We start from the raw sequence: 16,350 nt of genomic DNA on the forward strand, positions 1-16,350 counted from the left end.
AATCATCAATGTGTGGCTGCCTCTCACACGCCCCCTACTGGGGACCTGGCCCTGCCTGCAGCCCAGGCATGTGCCCTGACAGGGAATGGAACTGGCAATCCTTTGCTTCCCAGTCCAGCGCTCAATCCACTGAGCCACACCAGCCAGCCAGGGCTGGGAATTATCCTTCTTACGGTGACATTCTCACAGTCGAACTCCCAAGGATCCTTAGGATCAAACGTGATCTGCCTGGTAACAGAACGGGGTCTCTGACTATATCCTATCCAGGGTGGAGCCCATCCGACAGTCAGTGTGATGTCAGGGAAACTGTGCTGGCCCTGGCTGCTGTGGCTCAGCGGACTGAGCACCGGCCTGTGAACCAAAAGGTCACTGGTTCGATTCCTAGTCAGGGCACATGCCTGGGTTGCAGGCCAGGTCCCCAGTTGGGGGCGTGTAAGAAGCAACTGATCGATGTATGTCTCTCACATAGCCATGTTTCGCTCTTTCTTTCTTCCTCCCTTCCCCTCTCTCTATAAAGTAAGTAAATAAACTCAAGAGTGCTGGCTCAGGAGTCCTTGCTCTGCCAAAACCAAAACCAACTCCACCCTGCTGAGCAGGGAGGAAGTTCTCTGGGCCCCGATTTCTGTAAGGGAAGGGGGCTAGACCACAAGCGTTTCTAAAGGCCCCTTTAGCTCCCACGCTGATTCAATGGTATTAACACTGACATGCTCTAACTGCAGGACAATGACATAAATGTGAGACGGGGAGGTGACACGCAAGGAGAGGACACGAAGGGCCAGGCTGGGGGTCCGGGGCTTCCTCCCCCACAGAGCCCAGGACAGCGCTCCGCAAGGGCAGAATGCAAGGTACCTGCGGAGTTGAGGCCTCCCACAGCGTAGATGAGCCCCGCGATGGACGTGCAGCAGCGTGGCCGAGTGCGGAAGGCCGGCAGGTGGGGCCGGCGCTCCGGCATGAGGTGATAGTCCTTCGCTTCGTCTACCAGGTCCCTGGAGTAGGGGACAAGATGCTAGGACAGGAGGTATCCTCCCCCTGTGGGCCACACTTACAGTTCCAAGCCTGCCCGCCCCCCCACCCCCCACCTCCAACTGCAGGGGGAACCTGGGAAGAGAAGCCTTCCAGAAGGGGTGGTCTCCAAGAACCCAGCTGAACCCAGGAGAAAGCGTACACAGCTCTTGAGACACACTCAAAACTAGGGGAGCAAGACGAGCTGAGCCCGCCCTGGCATGTGTAGTCACAATGGCTGCCTTCCAACAGGCACAGACGGGCAGGAGAAACACAGGGTGGAGGCTGAAACAGCAGGCTTGGGTAGGAGCCTGGATCCTTTCGCCCCTCTTCCTTCCCATCCCTGCAGCTCACACCCTGCCACGAACTACCTCTCACTGAACCACCTCTCACCGGGACGGTGGCGCCAGAAGCCAACTGCTGCTGGCGGATTTTCCTGCCCCCGGCCCCAGCCCCCCACTCCGCCTTCCGCACGACAGACAGTCCAGGCCCTGTTTCCAAGAGCCTTTGACGGCTACCCAGCGTCTACAGAAGGAAGTTCAAACTCCTCCACTGCACCCGTGAGGCTGTGTGCCACGGGTCCCGGCTAACTCGTCACACCTCGCCTGACCGGACACACGCCTTCATTCTGCTTGCACCGAGCCACTGACTGCCTCCGGAACCGGCTGTGCATGAGACAAGTCATTTGAAAGAGGATAAACACTTTTCTCTGTGGCTCTGCTTTTACAGTGATCCCTCTGTAGGGCTACCATCTTGGGAGCTGTCTGGCCACATCGTCACCGAGTGACTCGGGGTGTGAGTTTCACGTGCTGGTGCCCATGCCCCCCTGCCCGCCCATCACTGCCGTGGCCGGCCCACACCCGGCTGAGCACTGGGCACTGACCAGCGTTCACGGGGGAGGGCGAGGAGCCCCAGGAAGTCACCGCTAAGTCAGCGGCTGGCGTGGGCAGGGGCAGGGCAACCAGCACACACATCAGCGTGTTCATGAACAGCTTAATGGATGGAGATGCTAGAAAACCCTCAGATAACTTAGGGGAGAGAGCCCGTTCTGCCTTGGTACTCCCGTACTGCACATTTCTCTGCCCAAAGTCTGAGACCCGGCTCCTCCGGGCTCTAGATGGCAGGCAGACCGACCCGTGTGCTGTGAGTTAGGACGGACCCTCCACTCCTGCCCCTCCTGGGCAGCCAGGTTCTCTCCTTCGCCCAGACCCGCGGCAGCATCCCGCGCAGGCTCAGCCCTGCTCACCTGCATTTGTGGCAGCAGCGCACCAGGTCGTCCTGCTGCACGCGGTCCGACAGGAACTGGGGCCGGCAGAGGGGCAGACGGATGTTGGACAGCAGCTCGGGCAGGCAGGGCCCCCTCTGCTCCCGGTCGTACCTGACCCAGGCCAGCACGGCTTCGAAGACCTGCGCGGCAGAGAGTGGACGCGCTGGTGGCAACTCCCCCCAGTCAGAGGCCACGACCCCGACCCCTCCACCCAAAGCCCTCCCACCCCCTCTCTTGAGGCAGTCCCTGGGTCCCCCCATCCTTCTCTTTCGTCTCCTGAATCCATGCTTTTCTCTCCACTTCCCCAGCTACCCCGTTTGGTCCAACCTCGAAACACAAGCCCAGGCGACTGTAACAGTTCACTACGAAACCTGTTAATGGCACCTTATTCCTTTCTGCTTCACAACCAAAACCCTGTTGGCCTTCCTCCCTGCTGCTGCCGTGCCCTACTCCTAAACTCCCCCTGCTACCCTCCACCAGCCTGGCTCATTCCTCTGCTTACACTGTCCCCTTCACTTAAAATGTCCCCTCATCGCCTCTTCATCTAAACCCACCCCCTTTCTTTAAGATCTGGCTCGAGATCCATGTTCTCCAAGGAGCCTTCTTCAACGGCTCTCGTCACAGGAACATCTCTCCCCCAAACCCGCCAGCCCTTACAGATGTATCACTCCCATAGATGCGAGCTGCCTGGGCCCCATTCCTTGCGCTCAGGGAGAGCGAGCAAGGTGAAAGGGAGCCCACGCAGCGGAGCTCATGGCCTACTTTTCCACTGCCCGCTCTCGTCCAGGGGTGAGGGCTCTTTAGACACCAAGGCGAGGAGCTGAGTTGGGACTAACATGCCGACGGCTTGCCTCCTGGGGCTCCTCCCGCTGAGGCGCAGCTTCAGGACAGGCCGGGGTGACTGATCTCAAATGCCCCAAGCTGCTCTGGTCAGACTTCCCAGCCGACTGCCTGGGCACAGGCCTTGCCACGGGGGCGCTCCCGGTGCCCGCAGGGCCATGCCCGCATTTTCACCCTGCACTCGGGGCCCTTCCGTGCCCAGCCCTTGCCGCCCTCAGCTCAAAGGATTCGCCGCTCCCTTCAGACAACCGGCACGGCGTTTTTGTTGAAGAGAAAGGATCGCCCTCCGGGCCTCTCTGCTACACTCTCACTTACGCTTCTCCTAACCACCCAAGAAGATGTTCTCTCTGTCCTCAGCGGGCCCTGTGCTCGCTCCCATCTGGCTTTGCCAACAGCTTCTTCGCCTCCTCCATAATTCTAAGTGTACTAGCACCTGACCACCACCTCCAGTCCTTACAGCTCAGTGATGGATGCCAATCAGCCTTGGACATGGCTCTCCCTCCTCCAGCCTCCCTTCCAGGTTCTCCCACCCCCACCACAGCCTCTGCGCTCACCTGTCTCTCATCCATGGGCCACGTGGGGTATAAGGCAGGTGCCCTCAATTCCCACGCTATGCACTCATCTCCCTTCCTCACACCTACCAGTAAAAATAGTCCCTCTTCTGGTGAAGTCTTCCTCCCGTAACTTCACTTGTCCCTACTCTGCACCTGCCCCGCTAAGACCTGCCCACCGGCTTCAACTCTGCGAATGCTCCTCTCATCGGGCCCTGCTTCCTCTCCAGCGCACTCCGTTTCCCGGGCTTCAACTGTGTGCTCTCCCCGCCCCCGGAGGCCCAGTTCACACCTGGTCCTCTCTCCTCCATTCCTAACGCTCCTTCTCCCTCACCCTCAGCTGATGGGAATCAGACGAGAATGTGAATGGAATCCACCAGCATCTCCCTTCCCGCCCTGCTCCCTCCCCGCCCCCTGCGCGCCTATCAAATCGTTCCCCTGGCGCCGGAGATGGGCCCTTAGTCCTCCCCCAGGACATCTGTCCAGCGAGGCCGCTCCCTTTTCTCCTACGTTTGCAACTCTTCCCTCTCTTCTGGAAAATTCCCACCGGCAGCCACACTGCACTGTAATTTCTCTCATCTTAACAAAACAAGCCCCTCCTGACTTCACATTCCCCACCGGCAACTGCCCCATGGCTCTGCTCTCCTTTAGAAAAACACTCTTCCCAAAGCTATCTCTATTGATTTCTAGCTTAATGCAACGTAATTTCTAACGGTAAATGCTGGAAACAAGCCACACACCCAAGAATAAAGAAAGCAGGGTCGATAAAATCGATGGAATAATATTTAGACAATAAAACATATCGAGTTTCCATGAAAAACGCCCCTGCTATGATAAAACAAACCCGGAACAATAAACATCAACTACGTGCACATCATGCTCTTTGTTCTGTTAAAAAATAATGGAGAGCCCTGGCTGGCGTAGCTCAGTGGATTGAGCTCAGGCTGCGAACCAGTGTCGCAGGTTCGATTCCCAGTCAGGATACCTGCCTGGGTTGCAGGCCATGACCCCCAGCAACCGCACATTGACGTTTCTCTCTCTATCTCCCTCCCTTCCCTCTCTAGAAATAAATAAATAAAATCTTTAAAAAATTAAAATTATGGAGAGAAGAGAAAGCGAACACTGGAAAGAGCCGCGGCCCCCCGTGTCACCGGCGGCCCGGCCCGGCCCCGCGCCCCACAGACCTGCTCCTCGGACCTGACGTTCAGCTCGTCCCGGGACACCAGCTCCAGCACGTCCTCCGACGGCAGGGCCAGGAACTCCTCCGACACGGACACCTCCACGAAGTGCTGGTGGACGAAGCTGTTGGCCGCGTCGTACAGCACGGCGCACATCATGGTCTCCGCGAACTGCCGCACGCCCAGGCAGTTTTTGGGGTGGAGCCTTTTGCATAAGGAAGGAACGCAAAGAAAACTTCAGAGGAAGAAAAAAAGGTTATCTTCAAATCGTGGTCAGGCTGGCTCTGGGTGAAGCCACAGAACAACAACAAACCCCCCCCCCCCAACTTTGTCCTCAACTTTGGAGAAACTCCCAGTGTAAATAAGGTGCATCTCTCGGACCCCACTTGCAAGGGTAATATTTAAATGAAGACAGACGATCCTCAGAGGCTCCGCCTCCTGGGCTGGTGTCCTGGGCGGCTGGGTGGGGCAGCTCTCGGGAGGGAAGACAAGGAGGACACGCACTGAAAGCCGGTCTGCCGTCCCTTGGCTGCTGACGTTCCTGGCTGAGCGTCCACCTGCGGTCACCAGGAAGGTGCCGAAGCTGTGGAACGAGCACTCACTCCCCACAGGAGGAACGACTTCTCTAACACTGGGACCCTTACACGCGCTCTGTTCCCACACAGAGGGAGGCTCTCCAGGGGGCTGAGGCACCCAAACAACATCCAGGCAGCCACCACTTATTCTTTCCCGCAGTGCGTGGAGCGCGTCGCCAGCCTTTTACACACGTTCTCCAGAATCTCTGGAGCAACACTGTCAAGCAGCAACTGCTCTCATTTTCGGATGGAAAAGTGAGGCTCGGAGCAGCTAAGAAGGCTGTATGATCAGGGCATGACAAAACCGCACTGGTCCAAAGATCCTTTCCTAAGCACCTTTGAGGTGACACGACTTTGTAACAGAGCCTGGATCCAGCGTTGACAGTGACGACCTCCAGTGCCCCTAGGTGGCGCTATTGTCCCCTGTGAGAGTGGCCAACTTAATCCTTGCTCCATCATTCTTCAAACTCCTGGGAACACAGAGTGGAACAGCCCAGTCTGCGTCCCTAAGAAGCTCACAAATGAGTAGGTGAGGCCCTGTCCGCCCCACACTCCCAGGTGCATCCCTCCAGCTGCACCTGATGGCATCCCAGGGCAGGGTCAGGCCAGGTTGTGGGGCTATTCTATTTGCAGAATCTGGAACAGGACCACCTACCTCACGATGAAACCACTCAGCATGCACCAAGCAGAACCCGCCCCCACCCCGCACGCCAGGTGTCATTACCACAGCTACTAAGACTGGCTGCACACACAGAGGTGCCCAGTGATGCCCACGAGCTGCATACTGGCAGGACGTGGACAGCAGGCAGGGCTCAAAGAGCTGCTAAGTGAACTGGACTGGGGCAGTGAGAGGGGGAGAGGTCGGTGGCTCTAAGAGGGCACGAGGCTCAGGAGGGCAGATCTGAGGCGAGAGGAACGCCAGTCTTCCAGCGAGGGACCTGGTGGTCAGAGCACTCGGGTGGAGACCAGGACCAGGGGAGCACAGGTGCTGGCACGCTCGCTGTTCTGGTTCCTCCCTGCCTGTGCGCAGCGTGGCACTGACCCTCGTGTCTGTGTCCGAGCCTCTAGTGGTTATAAGGCAGGACTTTCCCTCAGGACTAAGAGCTCTGCTTGCCTCTTGAGGGGGAGGAAGATCCTTCTCATCTGCTTAGTTGTCAAACGTTCATTGTCAAGAGCTGGATATAGGTAGGGATAAACCCGTGGTCCCGACCCTAAAAGAGCATGCTCAGGGAGCTCAGGGGGACAGAGAATTCCAGGAGGTAAAATTTGGGTGGGCTCTTAAAGAGCTGAAGGGAAAACAAAGATCAAGAAATCCGAGGAGGGCGAAGGATCTAAACAAAGAAGAGACGTCCTCGGGGCGTTTAGGGAGCACCGACTAAATCAGCCCGGTGAGAACCGTCAGCTAAACCAGCAGCTGGTCAGCCTGGACGGAGGACCGGAGGAAGAGGGACGGGCGGGGCCGGCCAAAGGAGAGTGCGGGCAGGGCTTCGTAAGGCACGTTCCTCAGAGGTCCCACCCCAACGACTGAGTGTTGCCTGACTCTGATTTCAGGAAAGGTCATTTCTGAAACAGAGAACAGGCTGACAGTGACTGGAGAGGAGAGGGGAGGGAATTTCAGTGGAAAAGGGGAAGGGTTTGCAGGAACAAGTATGAAGGACACATGGACAAAAACAAGGAGGGGTGGAAACAGGAGGGAGGTGGGGAGGGCTGGGATGGGAGTAAAAGGCAGAAAACTGTACTTGAACAACAATTTAAAAAAAGAGAAGAAAAAGAAAGGTCATTTCTGCAGAGGACCTTCCCAGCTCCCACCCTCCATAAAACTCTGAGTGCTCTCAGGGCTCAGCAAGCTGGCGGGGACCCCGGAGATGAAATGCTCACGTCCCCCCCGGTCACAGGCCGGCCCCGCAGCTCCTCACCGCTCTCGGAGGAACGTGCAGCAGGCGTCTTTGATGCTCTGCAGCTGCAGGAAGCTCGCCCCCATCAGCAGCGACTGCACATTCTGCTGGTCGATGGCAAGGTGGCCGTTGTAGGCGAAGTTGATCAGAGCCTCCAGGGCACTGGATGGAAGAGGAAGACGCTCTTCAGAGGTGGGTGCTGGCCACGGAGGCTGGGTCAGCCTCCGTCAAAGGAGGCACCTGCAGTGTGCACAGGGACTAGCACAGCCCCCTCAGATGCAGGCCTTGGAGAGGACAGTGTGCACTGCCCTTGAGGCCCTTCCGTGTCTGTCCTTACAGCTTCCTGGCCCGGGACTTGGGCCTTGCAGCGGGTTCTGCACATCCCCTCCACGTACTGGGGCGCTCACCTTCCCAGGGGTTTTCACCACCGTGAGATTAGGCAACAAATGAGGTTACTGGCCAGTGTTTTACAGTCACTGGTTTGTTTACTGTCTCTCCACTGACGAGAATGTCACTGCCCTACGTCACCTTGTGTCATGTTTGCTGCTGCATTCCCAGACCCCAGAACAATGTCAGGCACATAGTAGGTGTGCAGGGAACTCCTGATACAGACTAGATTATAAACATAGAGCCTAATTCATAGATTTGCAGCAAAATCTTTTTTTTAAAAAATGATTTAACTTATTTTTAGACACAGGGGAAGGGAGGAAGAAAGAGAGGGAGAGAAACATCAATGTGTGGTTGCCTTTCGCTTGCCCCCTACTGGGGACCTGGCCTGCAACCCAGGTGTGTGCCCTGACTGGGAATCGAACCAGCGACCCTTTGTCCGGCACTCAGTCCACTGAGCCACACCATCCAGGGCTGTAGCAAAATCTTTTAAGTGACTGACATAAACATGCCTTTTTCCTCTCAAGACCCAAAAAGGCATACTATGGAATATGTTTCTATGAAGTCTTTAGATAGGAATCAGGAAGGTATTTTCACAGAGTGTCTAGGACTAAGTGACTCTAGATATAAGAACAACTTCAAATAGGCGCCTAAATGATGCGATTTCAGGGGTTATGGTACTGCCTCCTGCCCTGAAAATTACTCTAGGAAGGAACCCCTCAACCTTGGCATTATCGACATGTAGGCCAATGCTGTTCTTCACTATGGAGGGCTGTCTTGGTTGAAAGACAGTTAGATGGGATAGTCTTTGAGCCTGACCTCCCTGGGCTCCAGTATTCTTTTTTATTTTTATTTTTTAAATTTTATTTTTAGAGCGAAGGGAAGGGAAGGAAAAAGAAAGGGAGGGAAACATCAATGTTTGGTTGCCTCTCATGTGCCCATGGGGTCCTGGCCTGCAACCCAGGTGTGTGCCCTGACTGGGAATTGAACCAGCAACCCCTTGTTTGCAGGCCCGCACTCAATTCACTGAGCTACACCAGCCAGGGCAAGGGCTCCAGTATTCTTTTTTTTTTTTAAGATTTTTATTCATTTATTTTTAGAGAGGGAAGGGAGGGAGACAGAGAGAGAGAGAGAGAGAGAGAGAGAGAGAGAGAAACACCAATGTGCGGCCGCTGGGGGCTATAGCCTGCAACCCAGGCATGTACCCTGGCTGGGAATCGAACCTGCGACACTTTGGTTCGCAGCCCGTGCTCAATCCACTGAGCTACGCCAGCTAGGGCTGGCTCCAGTATTCTTATTCATCAAATAAGCATGGTTTTTGCTCCCTTCTAGACCCATGTCACCCCATACAACAGCCATTAGCTATTTAAAATAACATTTAAATGAACTGAACTTAAATGCAATTTAGAATTCAGTTCCTCAGCCCCACCGGTCACATCTCAAGCGTTCACGGCGACATGCAGACAGACTAGTGGCCGCCATTCTGGGGAGCAGAAAGAGACCATTTTTGTCACTACACAGCATTCTAATGGACGACTCTGCTCTGGACTGACGAGAAGATGCTTATTTGAAACGACACTTTTCCCTGGCCAAGTGGCTCAGTTGGTTGAAGCATCTTCCCATGCACCAAAAGGCTGGGGGTTTGATCCCTGGTCAGGGCACATACCTAGGTTGTGGGTTTGATCCCTGGTCAGGGGGCAGATGGGGAACAACCGATCAATGTCTCTCTCTCTCTCTCTCAAATCAATAAATATATCCCTGGACGAGGATTAAAAGAAAAAAAAAAAGTAAAAAGATTTTGCCAGCTAAAACGGCCAGCATGGAAAACTGCAGAGATTGACACGCCATCACCCTTGTACCTGTCTTAGCTAAGAATCACATCCTGAACTTCAGGTCTGACTAACGTGCACTCTAACAGAGTAAAAAAACATAACCAAACTCTCCTCATTTCATTTCAACCCTGACTCGGGCCGCCAGCCGAGGCTCTGCTGGTTCACCCATCACCACGTGCGTGGGGCTGTGCTACAGACGCCGAGTCCTGCCTCGGGCCCCGAGGGGCAGCAGACACCGGGCTGAGCGCGGGCCTAGAAGCAGCCAGTAAGCCTAATGGAGGAGTCTGTACCTGGGGTCCATTCCTTGCATTACGATCTCATCCTGCTTGCACTCCATCATGTCATTGGTAAACATGGCGTGGAAGTACGGGATGGAGGCTGCTAAGACGATCCGGTGAGCACTGAACTTGTGGTCGCCGATCTGTGGGCAAAGTAAAAGACGAAGAGAGATACTGAGAAATGCAAACACGAAGGTCCACCCTGCCCCTCCCACAGTGGGACCCATCCCCCCCTGGAGTGGTGCCCAAGACATCCCACTGTGTGACAGCTGAGGTTTCTCATGAGGTCCCTCGAGTCTGTTTGATTCCATGTACTCAGCTACAGTAGAAGGTAAACAACACGTTTTCAAGTGGTTAAAAAACGTAAGCCTGAATGTTGCGAGTGGCAGTTTTTACTTACATGGTGGTCTCCACTGCACCCCTCCCGACTCCCCCGCCAGCTCCAGGACCTGATTTCTCTAACACTGAACCCCGACCCCAGTTCCACTAGAAAGCAGATGGAACAGACAAACTGGCTGGGAACCTTGAGGCCCCTGACAGCAGGCTTCTCAAGAAGAGTAAATACACAGTGACTGAAAAAGATGAGGAGAAACGAGACCAAACTTGAAGAGGGGGCACACGTGGGGATCAAGCACAGGGCAGGCATGGTGGGCACAGAAGTTGGGGGGCCCCTGGGTACCAACCGGGCTGTGGCAGACCCCAAGGAGCCCAGAGTTCCTCTTAGGAAGATGACGGCAGTGGCAGACGGCTGGTGCCGGGGCCGGCTGTGGTCTGCACGGCCCACGGGGCACAGGCCCATGGGGCACAGGTCCATGGGTCACAGGTCCACGGGGCGCAGGCCCACGGCTCTCTCAGGGACGGGGGCAAACTCTCCAACCCGCGCCACACCCTCACCGACGCGTCCTTAGCCCAGGGAGGTCTACAAAGTCCTTTCCAACCGTCAAAAGGATATTCCCTTTATAAGCTTTGCCATTGATAGCTCCAAGCTGCATAAACATTTTCACTTAAGAACTGTCTATTCTTCAGAAAAAGCAAAACTGTCTTTTTCCCTCCTTTCACCAAATATCACCGTTTCACTGCCTGATGCTCGTCTCAAGGTCACACACGCAATCTTCCAACACCGACGGACCCGCCCCAGACTCAGACTACACGAGCACCTCGAACCACCCGCCATCCGCGTGCCCCTCGACTACTGCTGCTGGGGACATTAACCGACTGGGTGCTTGGGGGGTTCTTCACAATGAACAAAATCACAGTAACACATACGAGTGCTTCTTAAAGTTGTTCCATGAGGCTTATTATAATGAAAACCAGCGGTTTCTGGTTCCGTTTCCTGCTCCCGGGGCAACCTCTTCTGGTATTTATTTCTGTCTTTCCAAGCGATGTGCCTGTAGTATCACTTCTCAAATTTTCACTTCTAGCTGTTACTTGTGGTAGTGGGTCTCCAAACAGCCCCCAGTGACCCAGCGGCCTCCTGGTGTTCACACCCTTATGCAGTCCCCTCCCACAAGGTCTCAGGGTGGGTCTGTGCCACTGCTGGGACATAGCACTGGTGACGGTATGTCACATTCAAGGCCAGGTCTTGGAAGGCACCGTGCATTCCTCTGATGGTCTCTCCTGGATCACCTGCTCCCGGGAAAGCCAGGCACCAGCACCTTCCTGCAGCGAGGCCCATGAGAAGGGGGACTAAGGCCTCCTCCTGCAGCCACCTGGGTCAGGGGGACAGAGCTCCGCACCGCTGGCCATCAGATGACCTCGGCCTGAGGCCTGCATGCTGGACCACAACCAGCTGCGACCTCTACACTGCTTCTGATTTCCTGACCCACAGAAACTGAGGTAAGAATACATATTTGTCATTTTAAGTCACTAAGTTTTGGGGTAATTTGTTACGAAGCAAAAGATAAAATAACTATTACATTACCTATTTAATTCTTATAATGGAAGGTCAGAATTTTTTTCTCTTCCACTTTATCTTTCAATATAATTATGTCAAATTTTGGTTAAATTAATATTGAGTTACATTCTTAGGGTTACGTAAATATTATTTGTAGCCAAGCCATCATGTATGGTGACATTTCATTTCTTGTGTAGTATTTCTTTTCCCTGGAGATAATAAAACAGTTTACAACTCCCTGTATTTTTTTAACATTTTAAAAAGTATACTTTAAAGTGCACATTTTAAAGTGCACTTTAAAGTATAATAAAGTGCGCATTTTATACTTATTCTCCACAACGAGGTAAGCCTGTGGAGAAGCTGACCACGATACATAAATTACGAGATCTAAGTGTCCATCTAAATTTTCTATACGGTTCTCTTGTTTACAGACTGTTTGTTAAAGTGGTTCAGCGCACACTTTCTCGTTTGTCGTTCCGGGGGTCCTTCACTGTAAGGACTGTCCTCCTGTCTGATGACGGCCGGCAGCCAGCGCCAGTGATTCCCGCGGACCTCCGCGTTGGACACACGCGATTTCTTCTCGAGACGCAGGTTTCCTTCTGTATTTCCGAGGTCGCGTGTTCACTATTCCTGCAGCGTCTGGTGGCACCGGCGACCCACGTTCCTTAAACTGCCGTGACACGGAAGACGACTCCGAGGCGGCGGCCCTGCTCTCTCAGAGCTTCGGACACGCGGGGTTTCGGGCGGTCTCCTCGGTCAGGGAGGCTCCTCCGGGCAGTGTGTGGCTCGAGCGCCCGAACGGCCTGCTGGCAGACGCCGTCTGGCTGCCCACTGGGACCCCCGACAAGGGGCAGCTTCCTGTAACCCCCTCTAACGTGTTTAATCAGGCACCCTCTTTGTTCTCGAGAAGTTCCCCCACTGGAAATCTGTCCTTCTGGGGGTTCCTTCGCCTCCCCTACCCTGGAACCCACTTCTTGGACCCCATTTGTCCTCCTCCTCCTCGGTTATCCCGGTGGGTCTCCTGGCAGAGGGTCCTCAGGAAAAGCGTACTATAAGGTGTTTTTACTCGCACCATTTCTGGACCCGAATGTGTGGGGGTTTTTTTCCCCCCTCACACACACTAACTCTCAGTCTGCAGACACTAACCGGCATCCTACAATTTAATTCAAACCCGACGCTGACTGCCCAGTCTAGCGGAGACCCCGCAGGGTAAGGGCTCTGTCCCGCAACAATGCCCCTGCTCCAGACGCCAACTGCAAGTCTGGGCCATTCACACTTCTTCCGACCGATCGGCTATAAAGTTGGTGGCGGGGTTGCCCACAACCCACTCCTCAGGTTTAACCATTTGCTAGATGGCTCACAGAACTCGGGGAAAACAGTTTACTCGTTGTTACCGGTTTCTTGTAAAGGAGACGAAAGAACAGCCAGATGAAGAGGTAGACAGGGCGGGGTCTGGAAGGTCCCGAGCACAGGGGCCTCTGGCCCCGGGGGACCTGGGGTGCGCTGCTTCCTTGCGTGTCCACCAACCTGGAAGCCCTGTGAACCCCACTGTTTAGAAGGTTTGTGGAGGTTCCATTACTTAGGCATGACTGATTAAGTCACTGGTCACTAGTGATTAGCTCAATCTCTCTTACCCTCAAAAGGCAGAGGGGTTGCTGGGCTGCAAGTTTCAACCCTCTAAGCCCTCGGTTGGTTTCCCTGGCAACCAGCCCCCACCCATCCTGAAACTGTGCAGCTGCCCACAGTGAGCTCATTAGCACAAACTCAGCTCTGGTGGACTGTTCCCCTCACCCCGTCACTCAGAACGAAGACCAGACGTAACAAAAGATGCCCTGATTATCCCTGCCACTCAGGAGGTTACAAGAGTTTTAGGAGCTCTGGACTGGTAACGAGAGACAAAGACCAAATACTTATTTCTTATGTCACAATATCAAAGGACACATGCACAGTATGTCTGAAAATGCCTATTATCCTTCAGCTCGGGTGATAGTTTAGCTGTCTATAAAATTCTAAGTTGGGAATAAATATTTTTTATTTTGAGGGTATTGTTCCATTGTCTTCTTGTTGTGCCCCTTTGAATTCTAAATGTGTGACTGTTCTTTCTAGGAGCTTTTAGGACTTTCTCTTTATTCTTGGAGTTCTGAAATCTCACAAGGGCTGTATCTTGGTATTGGTTTCCTTCCACTGATTGTACTACATCAGTCTATAATCATTATTTTAGTTCTGGGAATGTCTTTTCATACCATTTCTTCAATAATTTCTTCCTCTCTATTGTCTGGGTTTTTTTCTGTTCCTAAATTTTCATTAGTCAGGTGCTAGACCTCTTGAGATGATCCTCTAATTTTTTTTGTTTTTTAATCAGTTCTTCCCTCTTTTTCTTTCTCATTGGGTCCGTGAATGTTCTATGTTCCGTGAATGTTCTTCCAATTTACTTTCCAGTATTTTGTGTTGTAGCTTTTTATACTGGCTATCACATTTTTAATTTTTAAGAGATCTTCTTATTTTCTGAAGGTTCCCTTCTTTAAAAAAAAAAAAAAAAGCCCTGGCTGGTGTAGCTCAGTGGATTGAGCTCGGGCTGCGAACCAAAGTGTTACAGGTTTGATTCCCAGTCAGGGTACATGCCTGGGTTGCAGGCCATGACCCCCAGCAACCGCACATTGATATTTCGCTCTCTCTCTCTCTCTTTCTACCTCCCTTCCCTCTCTAAAAATAAATGAATAAAATCTTTTAAAAAGTTGCCCTAATTTCTTAAAACAAAAAACAAAAAAACATTTACTTAAAAAAAAAAAAAGGCAAGCCTGTTCAGCTCTGACAGGTGTGGCTCGGTTGGGCATTCCGGTTGGGGCACATGCCTGGGTTACGGGGTCAGTTCCCCTAAGTTTCTCTTGCATCAGTGTTTCTCTCCCACTCTTTCTCCCTCCCTTCCCCTCTCTAAAAATAAAATCTAAAAAAATTTCTTTCTCCTCCTCCTTGCTTTTACTGTTTCCTCAGTTCTTATCTCCTTTTGTTTTGGTCTCTGTCTTTCATGTTAGAGGCTTTCTTGAAATGTCTTGTGGTCACACTTGAAGTGCTCATGTGAAATGAAGTGTGCTCACACTTCTAGGCTGCTGAAAGCTCTCCGTGCGGGGCTAGGCTTGTCACCGTGTGCACTTCACGTCAGGGTGGCCAGGCAAGAATCTGCCGCTTTCACTGAGGAGCCCTAGAAGTAGTTGGTATCTTTAGAATGTACTTTCTGGGGCTAATTTTATCAAAAGGATCTTCCAGTCTCTGGCAAGGGAGTGACTGCATGGAGATATTCTGGAAACGGAGTAGGAGAGGGAGATGGTCCTACCCTCCACTATTTAGAACTTGTGTCTAAAGGTTCATTCTCAGTTTGGCTCCACATGCCACCCTTTCTTCTAATGCTCCGAGTGCCTCTGGTTCGGTAACACTGAGACTAAAACTCCTGCCTCCTGAGAGAGTGGGGGAGGGACTGTAGGCTTCTAATTGCTTTTCACACAGACTTTCAACTAATCTTCCTGTTTTCGGTACTTGGTCTTCAGTTCTGGAGCCGTTCCAGGGTTCCGAATTACACATTCTCTTTCTTCTCAGTTTCCGCCCCGGCAGACGCTTTCAGTTCCTCCGCCTGCCGCACCGCCACACGTGGCTTTCGACAGGCCACTGATGGCTCATTTGCTGGTATCTGTTCTCCCCTTACTATCGCTGCAATGGCATTACAGGAAGAAATGGATGCTAAAACGTGTTCAATTTGCTGTGTTCAACAGCTGTGCATTTATTTTTCATCCAGAAAGTAAGAAAAAAAACACACACAAAAGAACAAGCTGTATGTGCACAAACTGGGTGACCTGGTTTCCAAAAACAGCTCAGCTATAAAGAAGACAGACCTAACTTGGGATATGCCAGCCAGATTACATCTGAATCCTGCATTCGGTTAAGGGCAACGGCAAATCTGTCTTTATCCAGAAGAGGGAGCGACCAAGGTAAGGAAGGGAAAACTATTCATCTTGTGAGGAGCAGCTCAGAGTAATTAATTTGGGAAAGATAATTCAGGGGGCGCATGACAGTTGTCTCAAATCCTAGAAGGCCTATCATGTGGATGAGGGCAGGTCTAGAAGTTACAGGGAAGCTGATTTTTAAAAAAAGATTGTTATTTATTTTTAGAGAGAGGCGAGGGAGTTTGAGAAAGAGAGGGAGAGAAACATCAATGTGCCAGAGATACATTGACCGGTTGCCTTTGCCTGCCCCCAACCAGCAACCCGGCCTGCAACCCAGGCACGCGCCCTGACCAGGCATCACACCAGTGACCCTTCCGTTTGCAGTCTGATGCTCAGTTCACTGAGCCACACCAGCCAGGGCACAGATTTTATTTTTAAAAATGAGAGTGCTTAGAGGAGTCGTTTACTGGTTCTAAAACTTTTAAGGGATCCTCCATTGTATCATCCTGGGGTCCTATACTTTTGTGAAAAGCTTAAAAAAACCCCCAGATACTCTCATTTGTAATCTCAGTTTTTAAAAAGTCACTTAAAAAATGAGATGATTTATTGAGTTCCTTTTGCTAAGTACCCATTATACATATTTTCTCATTTTGGTCCTCTGCAGTAAATAGCTACTGTGACTTCTGTTCTGTAGATGAGTAAACCAAGATTTACAA

General features: G+C 52.5%; 1 protein-coding gene across 1 annotated transcript in view; it reads right to left on the minus strand.

The window, feature by feature from the left end:
• Nucleotides 1-16,350, minus strand: part of KLHL18 (kelch like family member 18) — a 45,204-nt gene that overhangs the window by 7,878 nt on the left and 20,976 nt on the right. Inside the window, 5 exon segments of the mRNA XM_028518205.2 lie at nucleotides 850-986; nucleotides 2,249-2,409; nucleotides 4,845-5,043; nucleotides 7,330-7,470; nucleotides 9,818-9,948. Of these exon segments, the coding sequence (XP_028374006.1) occupies nucleotides 850-986; nucleotides 2,249-2,409; nucleotides 4,845-5,043; nucleotides 7,330-7,470; nucleotides 9,818-9,948 (769 nt within the window).

Source organism: Phyllostomus discolor, chromosome 7 (genome assembly GCF_004126475.2).
Source record: "Phyllostomus discolor isolate MPI-MPIP mPhyDis1 chromosome 7, mPhyDis1.pri.v3, whole genome shotgun sequence".
Lineage (NCBI taxonomy): Eukaryota > Metazoa > Chordata > Mammalia > Chiroptera > Phyllostomidae > Phyllostomus > Phyllostomus discolor.